The 24413-nt window shown below is 38.3% G+C and overlaps 1 protein-coding gene across 1 annotated transcript in view; it reads left to right on the top strand.

Annotated features, from left to right (window-relative positions):
* Positions 1-24413, top strand: part of LOC124605114 (platelet binding protein GspB-like) — a 298012-nt gene that overhangs the window by 198242 nt on the left and 75357 nt on the right. The window contains exons 21-23 of the mRNA XM_047136572.1: positions 2203-2329; positions 13963-14035; positions 16879-19982. Of these exons, the coding sequence (XP_046992528.1) occupies positions 2203-2329; positions 13963-14035; positions 16879-19982 (3304 nt within the window). The remainder of the gene's footprint in view (positions 1-2202; positions 2330-13962; positions 14036-16878; positions 19983-24413) is intronic.

The raw sequence follows: 24413 nt of genomic DNA, 5'->3' as shown, positions 1-24413 counted from the left end.
ACTTAGTATTCATAGTAAAGCACTAGATGAGCACTAGTTAAGATCAACCAGACAACAACAAAAATTAGCCAGAACCAGAATTTGAACTGTTTTGTTTGCCACAAACCATTCATGTAACAAAGTGTATAGTTTTGTGTGTGAGAATGTTCAGTGTTTGGTTATTGTATGTATGGTTGGAAGGAGTTGCACCTTCATGACACACTAAGGGAAATGTGCAGTCTGAAAATATGATAAAAAGTCAACTATGCAGCTTTGTAAGCTGGTCATCAGCTGGACTGGACCATTAGATTTGAATGTCACTTTGAGTGGCCTTCTTATGTTACCTTGTTTATTTATTTTATTAGTGGGGAAAATGGAACTTAGAGCAGAGAAACACATTTTTTAATAAAATATTTAATGCTGATAGAAGAAAACATTAGCGTGTCAGTCTTGAGGTTCTGAAAGGGTAACTGAAGTATGCAAATTTTTTACTCTAGTATGAAGACTTTCCAGAGATAAAGATCTTCCTTGAAGAGCTAAACAGGTCCTATTGAAAACTTTCCTTCTGCCCGTCATATCCTATTGTAGAGAGCTGCATTGTAACCAAAAGAGACATATGTCAACTAGTAGCTTGTGAAATTAAATTCCTTAGTAGGTTTTCTTTACAAAAGACAAGGAGAGTCAAGATCAGGGCGAGTGGAAGTTGCCACAGAAGAAAGGAAGTGGTTGGTCAGGTGAAACAGATGTAGTCCAACCGAATTCCCTGTATGTACTTGGAAATGAACACCAGAATGAAAACCAAGAAGAGGTGGTTTTACCAGATTAAAGTCCACTTTGAAAGGAAAGAGATTTGGGGTGCTGTGGTGATGGAGGAAAGCTACCAAGACAGAAAGAGATGGTGGAGGATTGTTTCAAAACATTCCACCTGACTTCCTGGAATGATTCACTGACATTAAGAAATGGTGGCATTAATAACTTGTCGAAAGAGCATCGGTATCAAGGAATATTGGTTCCTTATGAGAGAATCATTGATATTTGCACAAAATTGCTTATTTTCTGTCACACCCACTAAGGCAACCAGGACAGCGAAGAGCCTTTCATGTGAAGCAGTTGATTTGATGTTGATCAAGAACTTGAAAACAATCATAAGAGAACAAAAAAAGTAAAAATAAAAGGGTGCTTAAAATTCAGTGGAATTATATCATAGTTTAAGCTGTCACATCACACTCCTCTGTATCAGCTTGTGGTTAGTGTCTTAGTCGTCAAGCTTGATTGTGGACAGATGTCTATTTGCTGCATAATGTGTGCACCTAACTATTATGCAAACATCTCTTGATTCAACAGTTGCTCTTAGTTTTTGGGTGAAACTGACAGAGCCAGGAATTATTCAGTAACACATTTCTGTATGATAGTACTAAAGAGTTGGAACATGTTCCAGTAGAAACGTGTTTATATAGCTACACCATCAGCTAGTGTCAGGAATTTGATTAATTTGTTGTTAGTTTTGACCAATACAGTGACCATCGGGTGCTGGTAAAAAAATGGGTATTGTATTTTTCTGTCTGGTGCACTGCATACAGGTGCCTTAATATTAAGTTAAATAGGCACACTAGCACAGAAAAAGTGCAGCAAATTTATTGATTATGTGTAATAACAACTTAGGAGGAGGAGGAGGAGGAGGAGGAGGAGGAGAAGAAGAAGAAGAATTTTCGGAACTAATTTGTAGTCAAATCAGTTCGAAGTAATGACATCCAATGGGTAATTTTGATGTGCATGTAGTTTTGAGAGATTCTTTCCTTATTTATGATTACTGGTTTAAAACAAAGAAATACATTGCTGATATTGGGATGCAACTTTTTTAAATTGTTCTAAATTAATTCACTCTCCATTTTTGTTCAGATACACATGTTTTAAAATTTTCCATGCAACTGTTGAAATGTCTGGCGTACATCTGATGTCACACACATTTAGGTACAGAATTTTGACTCACATTCACAATCAAGATACTAGTCAGTCATTCAGAACCTGGGAAAGAGTGTGAACTCACTTTGTCATCTACAATGGCAAGTAGACATTAGACATCTGAACTTAGAGGCTTAGACACTGAAGGTATTTTCCAATAGAACTGTAACATTAACATAAATCCAGAGATTAATAATAGTTTCAAAGACTTCTAGTTGTGAGCTTTCTGGAGAATACTTGAATGGATTAATTTTGCTACAGGTACATTCAGTTTCAAAAAAATCATTGTCACCTGAAGATTCGGTTAGTGAAGATATAAGCAGAACAACAAGAGGGGCTGCATCAAAAGACCACGGGACAGAGATGAACACCGATGGCAAAAAGACAGGTAAAATAGCAGTTAGAGAATAGTACAAACAGTGATATAACTACTTTTATAGTCATAAATTAAGCAGTAGGGTCTTTTATTACTATTTTATTTTGTTAAAAGAATACCCTTTCTCTGCAGAATAAATAAACTAAATCATTAGGCTTTTGTATTGTGTGGAATGTTAGCACCAGTGTTGCAAGTGTCCCCCCCCCCCCCCCCCCTTACCACACACACTTCAAATAAAGAGTGGGTGAGATTTGGGGCATGGAGGAGGCACAGTGGAAAATACATGCCCGGTTAATTCACACACACAGAGAGAGAGAGAGAGAGAGAGAGAGAGAGAGAGAGAGTGAGTGAGTGAGTGTGTTTTTTCGTTCCTGTTCCTGTGGGTGAATAAGCACTCTCCTTGCCAAACATGTTTTCACTCTCACCTCTTTGTACTCTTCTCTAATTCTGCAATCCTGCCTTTCCCAGAGCAGTTCACCCAACAATACTTGTAGCAACCAAAATCACATAAATTTGAGCAAAGGACTACTGAAAATCTTCAGTGTGCTTTTTACAAAATGACGATGCCTCAATTCATTAAACAAAAACAGTGCCATCTAGTTTTCTTCTGCTAATTTCCTCAGCTTCCTCAGCCTCTAAATATCTTCCAAAGAAGAAAACTATCCCATCTAGGCTGTTTTATTCTTGAATAAGGTCATAGAAACACCTTCATAGTTAGCTGAATTACTACTTTTATACTTATAGTGATCTGATAGATTTTGTTATCACCTTATGGGTTGTATTTTTGAAAGTAATGTTTGTTGGTGGAGTGTGCAGTGCCTGCACAAGTAGATCTGATGCATCTGTATTTGGTTGCTTATTTGTGGTTGCTATGTTAGTGCCCCTGAGAGGAAGTAATTATTGACTGGTGACAAGTTAATTTTTGTCAGCAATCTGCTTTATAAATTATTCTCCAGTATTCTTTGTACAATTACTCATTACAGTTTCATAGAATCATTGTTTTTGAGTCTGCAGAACAACACATTTCTTCTATCTGTACCTAACTGGTCAGTTTATTTTATTGTTAACACTGGACCATCATCCTCAGATATACCACTGACTGGCATTACATTTAGATCACTGCAGTTCATTGAGTCTAAAAACAGCTCATCCGTGGCTGTTGTGCTATGTCTTACAAATCTTGTAGGCAATTTTATTGTGAAAAATAATCCAAAACTGAACACCAAAAACTCTTAAGTATCCTTAGTAAGTACTTATGGCAGAAAATCAACATTAAAGATTCCACACTGATACCCCAGTAAGTCTGCATAACATTATTACACATGTAAATTTAGGCTTCCGCAGCCATTGTCACAGTCAATAAAATTCTCCTGGGTTTGAGTCCGCATTCTCAACTATAAAATTCTGACATTTTGGCGACTGTTGCAATACTCCTTCCTCAGGGTGTATTGCTAACTAGTTAGCAATACACCCTGAGGATTTTATGGTCAGAATTTTATAGTTGACAATGCAGCCTCAAACACAGAAGAATTTTATTGATTATTACAAATGTTTCTAATTGATCTATAAAGCTTGAGATAGTTTTATCTGGCAGCGTGTCAGGACTAAAAAGCTTGTACGTTTTTTGATCTATTGTGGCACACCATTTAAAAAAAGTGTTAAGCAATCTTGGAGAGCCTTCCTGCCATTTTTTGCATAAATAAGCACTCTCACTTTATTCTTATTTGGTTTTTCAGTAGTATGATATTAGCTTATATCCATCAAGATGAAATTGTTCAATTTCAGTGATTTTCATTGATGTTCTGATATGCACAAGAAGTCATTTTATTGTGCGGATATGAGTAGTTCATAATCCCCCCCCGCCCTCCATGAGGCTTCTGGTGTTTTGTTGGAAGACACCAAGTTCATTCTATTTAATGTTCATCTTGTCAAAGCTGCAGTATTTTGTTTTGCTAGTAGCTGTTTCAACTATATTTGTTCTACAGCGTTGTCTTTCTGAATTTACCCTAGAAATACCAAGGGAACACTTCGGAAACAACTGGAATTGGAAGAATACTGCTTTGGTCAGACTGGATGCTTCTGGCAATTTGCTATGCACATAGCCTCTTAACAGAAGTATTCAAATGCAAACTGAGCAGGGTGTGATGCTAACGAATGAATGAGGAATGCATTAATCACATCCATATGTGACCATCCCTTTTCTTGAGCAATTTTCCAGGCTGTGCATCAACATTTTTCACAGAGTGCTTCATCTATGGCAGCTTATACCATTCAGAGAGTGACATGATCTTCACCCCAATGTGAAGAGCATTCTCGGCAATGTGCCTTGATGTCATTCTCAATTGTATGATTCAGTTGATGCATTCCAAACTGTTGCCTGTTCCTGCTACTTGTATTAACGAACTTTTCCAAGATCATTCCCCAAAGAGTCACTCACAAATGACACTGCTGAGCACTTACAAGGGGAGGCCGCCAATTGTGAAATTCAGATTCAATTCCTACTGCGCATAATAAAAGCTCATGGCCAGAGGTGTAATGTGGCAAAGCACCAAGATGCACTTCTCAGCCGTTGTCGAGAAAATCAACAGTTAAAAGAAACCGTTGCGGTGAAATACTCTCTACGATTAATAATTTTCTACAGCGTCGTGGCGCAGCGGTAAGCGCTCGGGTTCGTAATCCGAAGGTCGCCGGATCGAATCTCGTGCCATGCAACATTTTTTTTATTATTAGATTTTTTAGACACACAAACAAACACAAACATACACACAAAATTCTAGCTTTCGCAACCCACGGTTGCCTCATCAGGAAAGAGGGAAGGAGAGGGAAAGACGAAAGGATGTGGGTTTTAAGGGAGAGGGTAAGGAGTCATTCCAATCCCGGGAGCGGAAAGACTTACCTTAGGGGGGGAAAAGGGACAGGTATACACTCGCGCACACACACAGACATATTCAAAGATTATATATATATAATAGAGGGAAACATTCCACGTAGGAAATATATATCTAAAAACAAAGATGATTTGACTTACCAAATGAAAGTGCTGGCAGGTCGACAGATACACAAACAACCACAAACATACACGCAAAATTCAAGCTTTTGCAACAAACTGTTGCCTCATCAGGAAAGAGGGAAGGAGAGGGAAAGATGAAAGGAAGTGGGTTTTAAGGGAGGGGGTAAGGAGTCATTCCAATCCCGGGAGCGGAAAGACTTACCTTAGGGGGAAAAAAGGACGGGTATACACTTGCACACACACACATATCCATCCATATATATATATATATATATATATATATATACGAATTTGCCACTGCAAATAAGTCCTCCACTCGCTCAAAGGTGGAGTGACATTTGGTGGGGATAGTGCTCCCTCTAATAAGCTCCACACTATTGGAGAGACTGCTGCTGCAAGGCACTCTCTGTTAATTACTCTTGAAGGAATCCACTGCCATATATCACCTCAGCATTGGTCATACCAGGCTAAGTCATAGTTTTACTTTATGTAATAAGCCACCCCTACATTGTGATAGGAGCATTACAGACAGTAACTCATATTAAGGAGGAATGCTGGGTCCCTCTGGCCTCCATATATATATATATATATATATATATATATATATATATATATATATATATAAAAACAAAGATGATGTGATTTACCAAATGAAAATGCTGGCAGGTTGACAGACACACAAACAAACACAAACATACACACAAAATTCAAGCTTTCGGAACAAACTGATGCCTCATCAGGAAAGAAGGAAGGAGACGGAAAGACGAAAGGTACCCTCTCCCTCAAAACCCACATCCTTTCGTCTCTGTGTGTGTGGGTGTGTGTGTGTGTGTGTGTGTGTGTGTGTGTGGGTGTACACATTTGAATTACAAAAAAGAAATACTAAAAAAAAAAAAATAGTTGCATGGCGCGAGATTCGATCCGGCGACCTTCGGATTACGAACCCGAGCGCTTACCGCTGCGCCACGAAGCTATAGAAAATTGTTAATCGTAGAGAGCATTTCACCGCAACGGTTTCTTTTATGGCAGACGTGATAGCCTTTAGTACAGTTTCGTTAAGCGAGCCACCTCTGATATTCGTGACCTTCTCATTGACCTTAGTCATACTCCCTAATTAGTTTCCTTTCTCTGGGTCTCAAGTTCTGTGGATATCCCAGAGAAAAAAATTGGTTGACTGCTTGGTTAGGGAAGCGATTACATGCCACTGCCTCCCCCCCCCCCCCCCTCCCCGCCAAACCACCCAATTCTCTTTTACGATCACAGATACGAATTTGCCACTGCAAATAAGTCCTCCACACGCTCAAAGGTGGAGTGACATTTGGTGGGGATAGTGCTCCCTCTAATAAGCTCCACACTATTGGAGAGACTGCTGCTGCAAGGCACTCTCTGTTAATTACTCTTGAAGGAATCCACTGCCATATATCACCTCAGCATTGGTCATACCAGGCTAAGTCATAGTTTTACTTTATGTAATAAGCCACCCCTACATTGTGATAGGAGCATTACAGACAGTAACTCATATTAAGGAGGAATGCTGGGTCCCTCTGGCCTCCATTAGTAAACGTGGCCTTCAGAATTCTTTGCCTCTGATATTGGTGGGTGATTTCCGAATGTTCTGGGTCTGGTGAGACACGTGACCCTACATCCTTGACTTACTCACTCTTTCATCCCCCTTTTACTGTTTTAATTTCCGTAGATGCGGTTTGTGTCCTTTTCTGCAAAATCCGATTTTCTATTTTAGGGGTGGCACTCTGTTGAATAGTTAGGGCTCTTTAATACCTTTACTGTACCACAGCAGGGGCACAGTACACCAGAGCAGCAGTGCGGCAGATGTGGGTGAGATGACAACCGTCGCATGCAGAGCCTTGGGGACAGCCACATGCTGCTTTACCTATGTATCTCCTCTTGTGTTTGTTATTAACGATCCAGCTGATTTCCATTACATATTTAGTCTTCTCACCTTTACTCTTCTGAATGTGCCAACTCGAAGTCATTCTTTGTTCTTTATTGTCTTCACCATTCATCAGTTTTATGGGAGTCGGATGCTGGGTGGGTTTCTCTCACCATGGATGAGACCTGTGGTTAGTGATGTAAAATGCCTGGTTATTTATATGTTAGGGCTAATGCCCAGGATAAATGTCAACAATTCATAAATGCCCATGCATTTTAAAGATTAATTTATAAGCAGTAGTTGTGAGAAAATTCTAAACTGATATTTTGTATTGGAAATGGTGTTTTGCAACACTTGGTTGGGTAATCAAGTTTAAAAAGCTGCTTTAGAGCTAGGGAAGAGTTATTAAGGGAAGTTAACTGGACTGTAAACATAATTATACATTTTAATGAGGTTAATTCTTTGGGTAGTGCATAATTAAAAAAGAAAACGAAACTCAAGTTGAAAAGTAATTCTTGAAATAAAGTGTAGTTTATGTTAAGTAAGTAGTGTTTTACTATTCTACTGCAAAAATATTTGAGTAAAAAAGTCTATCCATAATGATTTTTATTAGGGATGAATCGTGCGCCAATTCAGGTTTCTCAAGTCCATGAATTGCTGATTCTCTAGCAATTGACTAGTATCGGAATCAACCAATTCCAACATCTTTGGCATCGATTCTTTGTTATTAAATGTTTTTTGTGTTAGTGATCTCATTTTATCTTCACAACAGTGCAGTCATATGAAAGTAGAAAGGAGGAGAATAAAAAACTATAGTGTCTCTCAAACGTCACTACATCCGTCAGTAAACCAATCCCCCCCCTCCCACTGAAAACAGTTTATCATTTAAGAATACAGTTATTATCAAGAAACAGATGCCAGCTGTTTAATATGATCAGTAATAATTTTGCCATCAATAATCATTCTTCAGCAATATTTAGAGATTTGACATGGTTTATAAGATGGGTTAGAGTACAAAGCGATCATCGAAGGACAATGTTTGTTGTTGTTGTTGTTGTTGTTGTTGTTGTTTTTATTCAAATACTGGGTTGTCACTACACAGCTTTTCAACATGTTATGTGTTATTGTTAGATAAAGAGACAAAAGAGCAGAAATTGTAAAAGTAAAAAAAGGACATTGCAACTGACAAGCAGCTGTCACTAACATGTGCCATTCCTTGGAATGCTAGTAAAAAACAGAGGGCATGTCTCTCTCTTCTTTCTTTTCATGCTTAGTAAAAAAGGGCAATGAATGGCATACGTATGTTTACATATAAACATTTACTAGCTTCTAACATTGAGAGTATCGTCCCATCCCTTATTTTGATTGGTAAATTATACATTCTAACAGTAAAAACTTTAAAAAGTACTTTTTTTTATATAAATGCCCAGATTTCGAGCATTTAAAACTGCTTTGGGCAAATTCCTGAGAAAATGCTCATTTATAAATGCCCTGTCCACTGGGCATTTGCCTGTCCCACATCACTACCTGGGTGACTCATTCTCTGCTCTGGCTTGTGTACTTTCTCAGCCCATATACTGCTCTCTAGTTTCTCTCAGCTCTGGCATCAATATTGCCTTCAAAGCTTGGGTTCTACTTTTTACATACTTCCATCATCTGAATATGTTTTTGGCTGACATTGCCAATTATGGATGAACTACCCTTGAATCAAAAGACTGTGACTTTGCTGTTTACTCACCTAACCCCTACCTAACAACCAACAAACTAAACTCATTCATGAAAGATACCTGTGTTTATGAAAGAGAATCAAAATTATTTATGAAAGATTATGTTCACTGTTGTGTACACAGTTCCGTGTAGTCAGCGCATACACAACTTTCCCACTAGAGCGCGCCCCGCTAAGCCCAACAGTGCAGGCGCAGCGCTCGTCCGTCTCCGCACTACGAGATGGCACTGCCTTAGAGACGGACCAAATTCTGCTTCCGCCGATCCACGTATTAATATGTAACGCAGCCAATGAGATTGCTGCTAACATAGAGCCTTTTCTCCTCGCAGATCACACTCGCGCAGTGATACCTGAATGCGTGAGGTATTATAACGAGTGTACAGACCTCTGATTAGTCAGTCTGCATTTGTCTCCACCAGTCTGCATTAGTCTGTACCAGTCTATAGTAAAGTTTCAGTCTGCACCTAATAAGATTACCATATTCCTGTACATAGCCATGAAGATAAATGTATAGACACTTTGTCAAGTATCAGAGATATGTGAGAATAAGATTAACATCCCAATACCAAAGAAACTTCAGATTGTCAATTGTAAACAGCGTCCAGAATCAAGTTATGTAATGTCTACGCTTTTTATTATTTTAATAAATGTGTGTGAAAATTAATCAAGTTCTGTTTAAAGTTGGTCACCGTCAATCTGCTACTCTAAGCGTGCAAGTGGCATTTCTATCATCTGACTTAACGGCAGAAGATAAACACGCCACGATAAGACCACGAGACATATTGCTGACACTCGCCTACATCGTTAGAGTGACAAGTCAAATAATCTGATGGTGTGTGTACTGAAGGTCTTACAGTACGCACACCACATTCACGCAGTTTCTAAGAGCAATTTCTTTTATGTTTCGATTACTGAAGATTTTGCGATAGAGACAAACGTTTACTGGGGCTGAAATGGACATTACATCGGTCTTGGTGACAGTAAATTGAGAAAAAAATAGTAATTTGAGAGATTACTTTCAGGTAATAGTTTTTTTTTTTAAACCTGGAGCTGTACAAGACTTAGTAACTGTACACATTTACTGATATTTTTGTAAAATTAAAAACTAAACTTATTTAATACTTTAGGGGTAAAGAAAACAATTCACCATATAGTAGAAGCACTGAGTCATCAAATGCACAATATATCAACCAGACAGATTGCTACTTACTGTTAAAGAAGAAACGTTAAGTTGCAGACAGGCACAATTAAAAGACACTTACATAAAGCTTTTGGTTGCAGCCTTCATCAGCAAAAGAGAAAAACACACCATTCTTACACACAAGACAGCACACCTCATTCACATGTAACTGCCAGCTCCAGCATCTTGGGCCAAAATGCAACTATTGCAAGGGGTGCAAGCAGCAATCTGGAGGGGGCGGGAAAGGAGAAAGGATAGTAATGTACAGGTGGGGGAAGAGAGACAAATGCTGTCTGGTGGAGTGTGCAGGGCTACAGTGACAACAAGCGCAGCATCGGGAGGTTGTGGGGCAGGGAGGTGGGGAAAAAAGGAACGGAGAAGGAGAGGAGTGGGGAAAGATGGGCAGTTACATTGGCAGAGGGTGGCAAACGAAGAGCGTGGGAGATGAGAACAGGGAGATAATAGAACAGAGGAGGTGGAAATCCTGACTGCAATTTTTTTTTTATTTTAATGGTAGATAGCAATCTATCTTTCCATACATTGTTGATATTCCTGCCTGGAGTTTCCATCATTTGAAAGGCACAAAATGGAAATAAAACTTTCTAACTTTTGGACAAAAACAAATATGAAATGATAGTATGGCATGCTGGCCGGGAGGCCCAATCTGGGGGAGTTCGGCCGCCGAGTGCGAGTCTTATTTCAGTCGACACCACATTGGGTGACTCGCGTGCCGGTGATGAGGATGAAATGATGATGAGGATAATACAACTCCAGTCCACGAGTGGAGAAAATCTCCAATCTGGATGGGTATTGAACCCCGGCCTGCTGCATGGGAGGCAAGCACGTTACCACTCGGCTAAGGAGGCAGACAACTTTTGGATATATCCTTTATGATAGAGCACATATATAGGCATTCACAATCATTCCTTTATTGTGTGTCTGTTAATGATGTGACACTTCTATTATTTGGTGAGTCGTCTCCTTTACTCATAAATTATTTACATTCTGTCAGAATTTGTCTTACCACATTCACACTAAAACTTAGCATTGTTGTAAAACATTGTTGTGACTTATTTTATTACTGTCTCGCACATCATTTCCTAGATACAGATATGCTAATATTGTTGTAGCTGTAAAGACACCAAATTTAAACAGCTGTGACTATGAAATTGTAAACAGTAGTGTCTAAACTATTAATTTAGTTAATCTGAATGCTGGCCATTTAATAATCAATTTAACTAACATTAACGCAGCCTTGGAGGAAAATAGTTTTACATTTTGTAAGTGTATTTACTAGATTCTGCTGGAAGAAGCAAAGTTTTGTGTGAAAAGCACAAAAGGTGTATTGAAAAATCTGGTAAATTTTACCAAAATACCTGGAAATATTGTTAAGCCTCATGACAATTGTAAGCATGATAATCATAATTTTTTTACCCATGTTTTGGAATGAATGCAAAACACAATTGTTGGCAGCTGAAGTGTCACACAGTTTTGCAGAAAGCACTAGAGACGATTATTGTGTAGTGATTAAACATTTCTGTGTATTTGGTCCAGATCCAGGTACAAAATGGAGAAAAGTTAATGGGAACTCTGTGTTAGTACTCAAGATAGTTCACAAAAACAAAACAAAAAATTGTTTTTAGCATCATGGTGCTTAGGTATGGTCCTCTGACCTTTGAATGGGTACCTACCATTCGTCATGGATGGTAAACCATGGTGCAACCTGACATTTTTCACATTAGCGAGTACTTCGCAAAGGAGTAAGAAGTGGTACATGACCACCATACCGCTGTATTTAAATCCAAAACTCTGCCGCTGAACCATAGGTTTAAATGTATTGGAAGTGGTCATATGAATGCTGCAGATTTGCCACTTTCTGGTCACTTGATTGAGAATTCTCCCGAAAGACTGGTCAATAAAGTTCTTTGTATAGTGATAGAAGACCATCAAGTTAAGAGTTATGAATGGTTGAGATGGTAGGCACCAGCTTTGAGCAAGTATGTAGTTTCCTGAAGGAAGTTCTGTGTATGAAGAAGATGGATGCACAGAGGATACCAAATTTGTTGGACATTTCAAAATATTTGGATAAGTAGAAGAATAATTTGAAGTACTTCTGGTATTGCTGTGGGTACTGATGAGACATAGTTCTACCATTCTCAAATAAAAATCTGTTGTCAAAGCTAAGGATTGTCTAGTCGTTAATACCCTGAAGTAAAGTGGCAAAAGTGGTGTCAACTGTGTTCATAGGGTATCATCATGATTGTTTATTTGAATAAAGGATGAAATATTCTGTTAGCTGTTATTATTCAACATTATTTAATTTGTGTGCAAGTGCATCAACCCAAAAGTTAGCACACAGAAAAGGCCTCTTGCATTGGGACAACACGTGTGCTCAAATAATGGTCATTATGATGGCAAAATTATTATAAATTTCCTAACTTCAAGATACACTGAACTACTACACACCATTATCTTGAATATAGAGGTTATCTATGCTGTATAAATTCATTGTGCAGAGTCAGCTAAAAGTTTGTTCCGGGAAATTCAGTTAACTAGATATAATGAGCTCAGTTTTGTATGGAGAAATAAATTTTTACTTTTAGAGGTAGGTAACGTAATTTTTCTTCTACAAACCTGTCATTCTCTCCCTATTTTCTAAACACACTTCATTAAAACTGAGCTCAAATATCAGCCATCTCTTCACAGTTAAGTAATTTTGTGTGAGTGTTTTTTGTAATCGCTGTTTGCAAGACGGACTGCTACTATCTTCATTTGCTAACTCTTTGAAATATGTTAAATGGATTTTCGTATTACATCGCAAATGCTGAATCATTAAATGATTCTAATACTAGCATATAAACTGGGGTCCTTCCCAAGCTCTGATCCAATTTTATTCCACTGCTTGGTTGGTATTGGGCATTAAATGGAATACTTTTTGGGAAGCTGGCTACCAAATTTGGAAACTTTAATAATTTGTACTGAAAAGAACTGGGTGGTATTTATTGCAGATTTCATTGTATCTTTCGGAGAAATGAGTTACCTCACGGTTTGTGCCCCCAGTACGGTTAATAAAAAGTCAGCACCTTGAGCAGTGGAGTACCGTGGCAGTGCTTGTGTGCAGACCTGCAGATATCACAGTGTCTTCTCTGTAGCAACAGTGGTACCAAGCGTAATATTGTCTAGTGTTTCCGTCCAACCAAACAATGAAATTTCCTTTCTTCTTGCCATCAGTTTCATCCTGTGGTCTAAAAACAAAGGAAGAAATTGGTGTTGAGATTTAGGATATGGAGAATTCATTTAGTTACCTCTGCAATACAGTCTTTATCTAGTGATGACATATTAGACTTCTGCCTACTGATAAATAATAAAGTGAATAGAAATTGTATCAGAAGGGAAGCTAAAATTTGAACTTACGAATGATAATGGCCAAGCCAAATTGAAAACAAACTGCCACTGGAAAAGGAAGTTTTGGTTCTTGAAACTGACATAATCATTAGCAGTACTCAACTTACATAGTTGTAACTTTGTTGTATTCATTACTTTTCTGTCAACTAAATACTAAGTGTGACCAATTGGTTTTTCTTTAGAATCATGTTTATCATATGGTGTGAAAAATGAGACTAACAGTAATTTCGCATATTTATCACAAACCTACTTCGAAACTGCAGCTTGAAACTTCCTCTTCATTGTGTTCATCATATTTTCCTTAAGTGATCGTGTAACACCCTTCTTTTATAATTAGTAAAGTTTCATTCTTTCATTTATTAGTTTCCAATTTGATATTTGTTTATATCTAATGTAATTACACTGTTGTTGACAAATGTTGTTTTCTTTTTAGAGGAGAAAAAGGAATCCGAAACAGGCGTGCTGTCAGCAAGCCGACAGATCCGTTTTGCATTACCAAAAGAGAGGTATGTGTTTATTAAAATTAGTAAAAAATGGTATAATTCTTTATTAATAATAGGACTGGTTTCGACCTCTAGTAGTAGGCCATCTTCACATAACAAACCATCTGGATGATGATGATGATGATGATGATGATGATGATGTGCTTGGAACAGCTTTGCTGACCCCAGTACCAAAACTGCTTACCACAATAATAATAATAATGTTATTATTTTGTTCATATTGGACCACTTAAATCAATTTTTTAAGGGGCAGTCAAATGAAAATGAGGCAGATGGAAGATAGGTAAGTAATGTGTTCATTGCATGAAAAGTAAATGCCAAACTGTCACTGCTTCATACCACTGTGAAACAAGATGGTCAGTAACTTAAGAGAAAAATGTTTGTGATTGCCTGTGGAACCGTATTGTACGAGGGTGTGCATCTTTTCATCCAGAGTGAATCAACACCCATGAATTTCTTTCTTCAGGACTCCAACAATGTGGAAATCACTAGGGATAGATGGGAACTATTTGGAGAATTTGTAAGAGCTACCCAGCGAAACTTCTGCAGTATAGTAGAAACAACCTTGGCAACATATGGGTGGGTGTATTCTGCTGAAGTTTTGCTGGAAAGCATTTAAATATCCTCTATACAGTCCCAGTCCCTCCTCATGCAATTTACACATTTTTGGAGCCCTGAAGAGACATTTGTGGCTGTTGATTTGCTTTGGATGAAGAGGTATACACCTAGTACGATCATAGTTCCATAAGCAACCACAAACATTCTTCCATGAAGGCACTGACCATTTTGTCTCACAGTGGGCTAAATGTAGTAACAGTTATGGTTATTACTTTTGAAGTCGTAAAGAGTTCACTTACTTTTTTCCACATGTCTCCTTTTCATCTGGCTAACCCTTACATAAAAAAGATTTTTCAATTTCCTATTGGTCCAGTACTTCTTCAGTCTCTCAGAGCTCAGCTTTCTTTCTTCATCTAAAATTACCCTACCCAGTGTTTGTTGATCATGGTTTGTAGTTCATTTCTGTTTTGTTTGTAAATCTGTTAGTGTAATTTATAGTTCCCTCATATCTTCCTTCATTTCCATGATCCATCTAATGTTGTTCTTACTGTTTCATGCTCTCTCTCTGTTGATCTCCTGATTCTATTCCCTGGTGTCCTGCTTAGTTGTCTGAAGAACAAAGTGATTTCTGTATAGGAATGTTAATTACTGATTTCGTTTCCTTGTAGACTGTTTCATTAGAAGCTGATCTCTAGCGTCTGCTTTGCTCATATTTTTGGTCATGCATGCTCTGATTATTCTTCTGTCATTCTTATTCTATTTCTACAGTATTAATTGTTTTGAAAGTGGTTTCAGTTGCAAGTTGTAAGGTTTTTGATTTTGTGGTTGTTGAGAAGCCTTTTTTGTTGTTAGCATTCTTGGTAATATACTGTCAAACAATGGAAAATAATTTCATTTTGTTATATACAGTGCTGCGGTCAGTTTGTTTCTTCTACTGTGCAGCATAGGTTTTTGTTCTGGTTAAATGTTATTTCTCCAAAACTTGTAAGATTTTGATTTCCTGTTCTTCTATTATGGGTTTGTTTATGAGTTGTGGATCAGATAACCTGGTCATCGCTGTATCACAGGCACATAAAATTTTGTTGTACATGGGTTTTCAAAGTTTGATGTTCTTGGGGTTAACCTTGCACCACTGTCATTATATTACAACATACAGTTGAAGAGAAATAGTGCCAAGCATTCTCTAATTTTAAACCTGCTTTTATGGGGAATGGCTTAGAGTATTCTCCTATGAATTTGATGTGTGTAATGTTCTAAATATTTTAATTTTTGCTGTAATTATTCACTTTGGACTACATTGTATTTTTAAAAAATAATGTTGCAATTCTTCGTTTGTGTGCATCATCTACACCAAACACATTTGGAAAGAGGCTATTTTGATATTCAGTGACAACATTGGTTTTCATTAGTAAGAAAAAGTGAGATTATCATTGACACGGGATATTGCAGAAATGCCTCATGAACAGTGAATGTCTTGTAGACATGTCAATAACAAAACTGAAAATAGTGTCAAAAACATCAGATCAAGTTGCTTATATTTCTTAGGAGACACACTCATAATATTTTTTGTAGTGTGGGCATATGGTAGACTCCATATTGTTTGTGTGGTTCTTGCTGATGTTTAAATTTTCACTTGTGGTTCACTTTCCCCTTCTTTCTTATTACATTTAAAGTTCCGCTGCTATCAGCTGGTCTCTCTTCCAGTATCATCGACACTTGTAAATGTATTCAAGTAGAATGAGAGAAATAAAGCCCGATTTGAAATCAGTTACTCATTTCTTGGCTGTTGAAAACAAATGATGAATTTCTTTGTGTGTGTGTGTGTGTGTGTGTGTGTGTGGGGGGGGGGGGGGGAATTTTGCAATGTCACCATATTTCAAATTACCCAGTCAATCACAATGTACAGAACATCAATTCTTTGAAAAGCTGTTCAACAAAGCTATACCATAGATCAAGTAGACTCGTGGTTTATGGTGTTGTGCAACATTTCCCACAATAACATAAACAAAATTTTATTGATAATAATTACATCTTTTACATCAAAAAATTTTAATATTGGTAGTCCGTAATAAAATTTTCTTCCCTTTTTCCCCTCAATTCCTCTTTCTTGTTGAAGAAGTGTATAGCTTTAATGACTTGTTATCTTGTAGAACACACTGTTTGCAACATTTTTTTCTGGCATATATTCTCTTTATGTAAGTTTAATTTTTTTATTTACTTATTTTAGTAAATATTCAAGAAGTGTTTAATTTTGTGTCACCTCAACTTTTTTTTTTCTTTTCTTTCAGCAACCTAGACAGAAAGAAAAGTGTCATGGGTGCCAGCCCTAGGAAGGCTCTGTATGAAGGAAATGTTGCGCACACAACAGATACCCAGGTGGGAGGAAGGAGGCCAGGAGACATGGCACGTCCCTTATGCTTTTTCCCAAAGCCTTCAAGTGGCACTCGGGACACAGAAGCTTCAGTATCTAAAACAGTTTATACAGCGAAGAAAGCTGAACGCAGTTTATCATTTTCTCCTTCTCCTCGGAAGCGAGACAGTGCTAACAGTGAAGAAAGAGTAGCTAGCAGAGTAGCTTCTATTAAAGGGAAATATTTTTTCCCACCTAAATCTAAAGTAGGTGATGATTCTGAAGAAAACCAAGAAGACAGTTTTGTGTCCGCTACCAGCGATATAGATTCAAATACTGAAGACGCTTCTGGAGATGCAGTTCTGTCATCTGTGTTAGCTGAATCTGTCTCAAAAGATTTGAAGCAAAATATTTCATCATCAACTAATATAGTGGAGTACCAACTTGAGGACAGTGTGCAGTCAGTAGATGATCATAATTTCAGAGAAAAGTGTGTCAAGACAGGTGACCCTCCTCGTGTGACGATCATTTCGCCCAGAATTACAAAGAGGGAATCTTATAGGAAGAGTAATGTTTCTTTCCTGACTGATCATACAATGCATGGCATTGGAGGTAGTAAACTGCTGAACAGTCCCTCAAAGCATTCAGTGAAGTTTGATGATTCTAGGCGGGCTGTTAATAGCTGTTCTCTTCAGACAGCAGATGGCATACCAAATACTGAAAAATCATCTACTTCATTTGCATGTGTCAGTATTGAGACAGAATCTCCAACCAGTACCACTACAACAAACAGAAAGAGTATCCTGTCATTTTCTCGTAGTAGTATAACTCGTAATGTCTCTTATACTTCAGTTCTCAGTAGAAGATCAGATGAAGCACTGTCTGCTGCTGGACAGAAATGTGAGGATGATGGTCCTATTACTCAAGGAGCCACCTCTCATTTGGAATCATATTCTTTGTTGTCACATAATACAGTTAAGGGAGTAGTTAACACCAGTAACAAAACAGACAAAGATAGCAGTAAGTCTTCTGCATCATTCCTACCTGACAACACTGTACGCATTGTTCCTGGGAATACTTCCACTAGGCAGACTGATGAAAGGAGAGAATCTCTGAGTGATTCAAAACAGACTGAAAGTACTGTTTTGACGCCCATTGAAGGTTTATTAGCATCTGAGAAAACATCTTTGATGGGAATTGGGACTGAGACAGAAGATAGTACCAGTTTAACATCTGAGAGAAGTCAATACAGCTCATCCAGATTTATTCTTCCTGATGCAACCATTCAAAGCAGACCTGGTAAAATAGTTGACAGTGAGCAGTTGGGTGGAGATGTAAGCTCTGCAGGCATGGCAAAAGAAAATCGGAAATGTGTTTCTTTCAATGCCAGAGGTAGTCCGAAGTTGGGCAGATCATCGGAGACATTGGCCGGCATTGAATCTGGGGCTGTAGATAATGAGAATTCTGTCCAGAAGGAATGTAGTAATAGGCTGAGCTCATCATTTCTCCCACACAGCAGCAGTTATGACAGGCCCGGTGTCTTGTCCTTCAGTGAACAATCAGCTGTTGAAGTAAGGGTCACAGGCAGTGCAGAAGAAATTCAAAAGAGTGGAGAAGACACACCAGAGGTTAAACAATTATCTAAGGCGTTGTCAGCAAGCGAAACTGGTCCTCGCAGCACAGTTTACGATAGTCCTGTTAGCACACCATGCAGCAGGCAGTCAGAAGACTTACAGAAATCTGTAAATGATAGCAGCACATATGAAAATAATGTTGAATCGACTCCAGAAGACACACTGAAGACTGACAAATCATCAGATTCAGTGACAGATATCGTAGTTGAGGCAGAAGGTAATGTTAGCTTCATGCCTGAGAAAACATGCAATACACCTGTATCTAACTTTCTGTCAGATACCACCAGATTTCTGCCAGACAACAGTATCTGGAATACCCCCAGTAATTCTTCATGCACCAGACACACTGATAATGTATCAGAGTCTGTAGATAATACCAAAAAGACTGTTACTATGACTATGGAAGGTACATTGGAAACTGACAATTCATCTACTGCATTGATAGATACCAGTGCTGAGATGGGAGGCAACATCAGTAAACAGTGGTCAGCTTCACCGACAAGAATCAGAGCTGAGACATGTGGTGCTATTAGCTCTACACCCAAGAAAACTTTGAGCACTTCTGTTTCTACATTTCTGCCAGATACCACCAGATATTTACCAGATAACACTGTATGGAATACCCCCAGTAACACATCAAGCACCAAACTTTCTGATAATGAACCAGAGGGCCTAAATAACACCAAAGAGAGTGAAAGGAGTGTTGTGACTATGGAAGAGACATTGGAAACTGATAAATCATCTCCTTCATTGCTAGATACCTTTGCAGTGGGAGGCAATGCTAGTGACAAATCATCGACTCCACTGACAAAAATCAGAGCTGAGACAGGAGGTAACGTCAGTTCCACACCTAAGGAAACTATTTCTAGCTTGTTACCAGATACTACCAGATTCCTACCAGATAACACCATTTGGAACACTCCCACTAATTCGGCATGCACCAGACATTGTGAAAATGAACCAGGCTCAATAGATAACACCAAAATGAGTGAAAGAAGTGTTTTGGTGACTTTGGAAGAGACACTGGAAACTGACAAATCTACGTCCTTAGTAGGTGTCGAGACAGGAGGCAATGTTAGTTCCATGCCCCAGGGTATTTGCGGTAATCCTGTGCCGAGCTTCCTGCCGGATACCACTACTTGGAATAGCCCAAGTCATTCATTTGATGGCAAGCTATCGGCCAACGAAATAATCTCGCCACTCAGTGAACAAGAAAATTGTCAAAATGCTACTGTGACCATAGAAGACAGCTTAGAAATGGAAGAAAACCCTACTTTGTTGACAGACAGCAAAAGTGCTTCTAGATATCTTCCTGATGACACGAGTTACAACAGCCCTGTTGAGAAAGATGTGTTGGAAAATCGGCTTGACAGTGAACCGCAGGGAATTGGAAAGTCTGCTGACAAAAGTAAGTGTGTGTGTGTGTGTGTGTGTGTGTGTGTGTGTGTGTGTGGTGGGCACGGCACATGCTCAACTCCTTCATTGCAGCCCCTAGTATACAGATACTGAAATCATTGACGTCATAGGTACTTGCTACACAATCATACATAACATCTAGCGTATTATGTTGTAACACGTGCCACCTTATAAATGAAACTGGTAATTTTAATAGCAGATAAGTGATGTACTTCATCTGTATGCTGACATACCTCATGTCATCTTGCTACCAGTGTATGAAATATTCTGGGTGTTCTATACAGTCATACTGATATGCAAGTGCCTGTGACACTAAATTGTATGGTTTTGCTAAGGGAATCCATTTGCACCTGGTTACTATATTTGAGCCTTGGTCTCCCTCTACAATTTCTATCACGCGCACTTCGCATCATTATCAAACTGATGATTCCTTGATGCTTCAGGATATGTGTATCAACCAATCCCTTCCTTCAGTCAAGTTGTGCCATAAATTTCTTTTTTCTTCAATTCGAGTCAGTACATTCGAATTATTTGACTTACCCATGTAATCTTCAGCAAACGTCTATAGTGCCAAATTTCTAAGTAATACCTTCAGTAAAGGCTACCTAACATCAACATTTTTTCTTAACAAATTCTTTTTCTTCAGGTATGCTTTTCTTGCTGCTTTGGCCAACATTATTTATCTTGCTGCCCAAATGACAAGACTCGACTACTTTGTGTTGCATTTCCTGTTTTAATTACCCCAATGTCACCTGATTTAATTAGACTATATTCTATTACCCTTGTTTTATTTTGTTGATATTCATCTTACAGCCTCTCTTCAAGATAAATTCTAACAACAAAGAAGAAGAAGAAGAAGAAGAAGAAGAAGAAGAAGCAAAACAAAACATAAATGGGTAAATTTGATGTAACATGCTCAGACTGGTTACTGTTTCAGAAAAATTGGACGGTTTATTAAAGAGAAGAGTTTCACAAATTGAGCAAGTTAATTATGTGCTGATCCACTCTGGTCCTTATACAAGCAGTTTTTTAGCTTGCGATTGATTGATAGAGTTATTGGATTGCCTCCTGTGGGAAATTGTGCCACATTCTGTCACTGGGGCCTAGAATCTCATTGAGTGCAGTAAAATTGTTTTCAGTGATGAGTCCTGCTTTGAATTGAGGCTCTACAACCACCAGAAAACGGTTGGATACCAACCTGTCTGCCGTCCCCCATATGGCATGAGAGCCAGGACTGATGGTCTGCGGCACAATTTCATTTCCTCCCAGGAGCCCTTTTGTTGTTGGTGGTAGCATCCTTACAGCAGAGCGGTATGTCAACAGTGTTCTGTGTTCCATTTTGTTGCCCTTCGCAGCAAGCTGTCCCGGGCTTACATTTCAGCAAGATAATATCTGCCCACACAGGGCAAGAGTTTCTGCTGCTTGTCTTCATGTTTGCCAAACCTCACTTGGCCAGTAAGGTCATCAGAGCTCTCCTCAATTGAGAATGTTTGGAACATTATGGGCAGGACCCTCCAGCCAGCTTGGAATTTTGATGTTCAAACACACCAATTGACCAGAATTCAGCATGATATCACTCAGAGGACATCAGACAACTTTATCAATCAACTCCAAGCTGAATAAGTGCTTGCATAAGGACCAGAGGTGGACCAACAAGTTATTGACATGCTCAATTTGTGAAGCTCTTTCTCATAAATAAATCACACAATATTTATGGAATTGTAGTCATTTACTTGTCTGAAGATGAAATGGGAGATACGATACTGCGTGAAGAGTTTGACAAAGCAGTGAAAGACCTAAGTCAAAACAAGGTCCCAGGAGTAGACAACATTCCATTAGAACTACTGATAGCTTTGGGAGAGCCAGCCTTGACGAAACTCTACCATCTGGTGAGCAACATGTATGAGACAAGTGAAATAACCTCAGGCTTCACGAAGAATATAATAATTCCAATTCCAAAGAAAGCAGGTTTGACAGATGTGAAAATTACCGAACTATCAATTTAATAAGTCACGGCTGCAAAATACTAACACGAATTCTTTACAGACTAATGGAAAAACTGGTAGAAGCCGACCTCGGGGAAGATCAGTTTGGATTCCGTAGAAATGTTGGAACACGTGAGGCAATACTGACCCTATGACCTATCTTAGAAGATAGATTAAGGAAAGGCAAACCTACGTTTCTAGCACTTGTAGACTTACTGAAATCTTTGACAATGTTGACTGGAATAATCTTTTTCAAATTCTGTAGGTGGCAGGGGTAAAATACAGGGAGCGAAAGGCTATTTACAATTTGTACAGAAAGCAGATGGCAGTTATAAGGAGTCGAGGGGCGTGAAACTGGAGCAGTGGTTGGAAGGGAGAGAGACAGGGTTGTAGCCTATCCCCATTGTTATTCAATCTGTATATTGAGCAAGCAATAAAGGAAACAAAAGAAAAGTTCGGAGCAGGTATTAAAATCCATGGAGAAGAAATAAAAACTTTGAGGTTTGCCGATGACATTGTAATTCTGTCAGAGACAGCAAAGGACCTGGAAGACTGGTTGAATGGAATGGACAGTGTCTTGAAAGGAGGATATAAGGTGAACATCAACAAAAGCAAAACGAGGATAATGGAATGTAGTCTAATTAAGTCGGGTGATGCTGAGGGAATTAGATTAGGAAATGAGGCACTTAAAGTAGTAAAGGAGTTTTGCTATTTGGGGAGCAAAATAACTGATGATGGTCGAAGTAGAGAGGATATAAAATGTAGACTGGCAATGGCAAGGAAAGCGTTTCTGAAGAAGAGAAATTTGTTAACATCGAGTATGGATTTAAGTGTCAGGAAGTCGTTTCTGAAAGTATTTGTATGAAGTGTAACCATGTGTGGAAGTGAAATGTGGATGATAAATAGTTTAGACAAGAAGAGAAAGAAGCTTTTGAAATGTGGTGCTACAGAAGAATGCTGAAGATTAGATGGGTAGATCACATAACTAATGAGGAGGTATTGAATAAAATTGGGACAAAGAGAAATTTATGGCACAATTTGACTAGGAAAAGGGATCGGTTGGTAGGACATGTTCTGAGGCATCAAGGGATCACCAATTTAGTATTGGAGGGTAGACTGGAGGGTAAAAGTCATAGAGAGGGACCAAGAGAAGAATACACTAAGCAGATCCAGAAGGATGTATGTTGCAGTAGGTACTGGGAGATGTAAAAGCTTGTACAGGATAGAGTAGCATGGAGAGATGCATCAAATCATTCTCTGGACTGAAGACTACAATCCATCTCTGACAGAAGTACAGTGTCATAATCAAACCTCAATTGTTTTATTTCTTCTCCTTGGTCTTTAATTACCTTTTCAAATTTCTCCTTGGTTTCTTTCACAGTTTGCTCAATGTACAAATTTAGCAACATCATGGGTAGTTCATAACCATGTCTCTCACTCCTCAACTACTGCCTCCATTTCCTTCGCCTCTTGTAACTGCAGTTTGGTTTCTCTATAAGTTGTGGATAACCTTTCACGACCTGTGTTTTATCTCTACCCCATTTTGAATGTAGTCCGTCCTGTCGGCATTGTCAAAAACATTTCTCTAAATCTACAAATGTAGGTTTGCCTGTCTTCAACCTATCTTCTAAGGTAAATTGTAGTTTTAGTGTTGCCTCATGTATTTCTACATTTCTTTGGAATCCAAACTGAATATCCTCAGAGGTTGGTGTCTACAGCTTCTGTATTCTTCTATAAATAATTCATGCCAGTGTTTTTGGAGCCATAACTTATTAAACTTCTAGTTTGGTAATTTTCAGATCTTCCAGCACCTGCTTTTTTTAAATTTATTTTTTAAGTTGAATTATTACTTTCTTCTTGGGGTTTGAAGATATTTTGCCTGTCTGATATATGTATATGGCATTAAAAAATGTACAATAAATTGCATTTCATTAAATGGCCATCAAAAACATAGATGTAAAAAGGAAATACATACAGAGCCTTCTTTACATGCGCTGTGTATCATTTCTCATTTTCAGTTTCACATGCTTAGGGATATATCTTTGTATTTGGTTTTTATTTCACCATCTACATATTGTAGTTTGGAGTAACTTTTATCTCCCATCAGTTTCCCTCCCTTTCTCATTCTCGTGAAAAAACCATGTTAAAATGTGAAGTGCTAAATCCTTCAACTAATTTCTAGATCTTGTGCTACACTTAATAAAGTTGTTTTCAGTTTAATGCATAATACACTCTCTTCTTTAGAGTTAAGCTTCATCGATGTTGAATGTAACTTTTAATGTTGTGGTTTCATCGGATACAACCACAGTTATGCAGGATGTGAACTATGTAACTACCTTTTCCTTGATAAAATTATGTGCCACACAGGAAAGTAGTATATTGACGTGACGTCTACATTTCAAGCTACTAGTAGAGTACTGCTATGAAAAAGTCAAAAT

This window comes from Schistocerca americana, chromosome 3 (assembly GCF_021461395.2).
Source record: "Schistocerca americana isolate TAMUIC-IGC-003095 chromosome 3, iqSchAmer2.1, whole genome shotgun sequence".
Classification (NCBI taxonomy): Eukaryota; Metazoa; Arthropoda; class Insecta; order Orthoptera; family Acrididae; genus Schistocerca; species Schistocerca americana.
The sequence above is the reverse complement of the archived record's forward strand: the minus strand, read 5'-3'. Positions and strand labels throughout refer to the sequence as shown.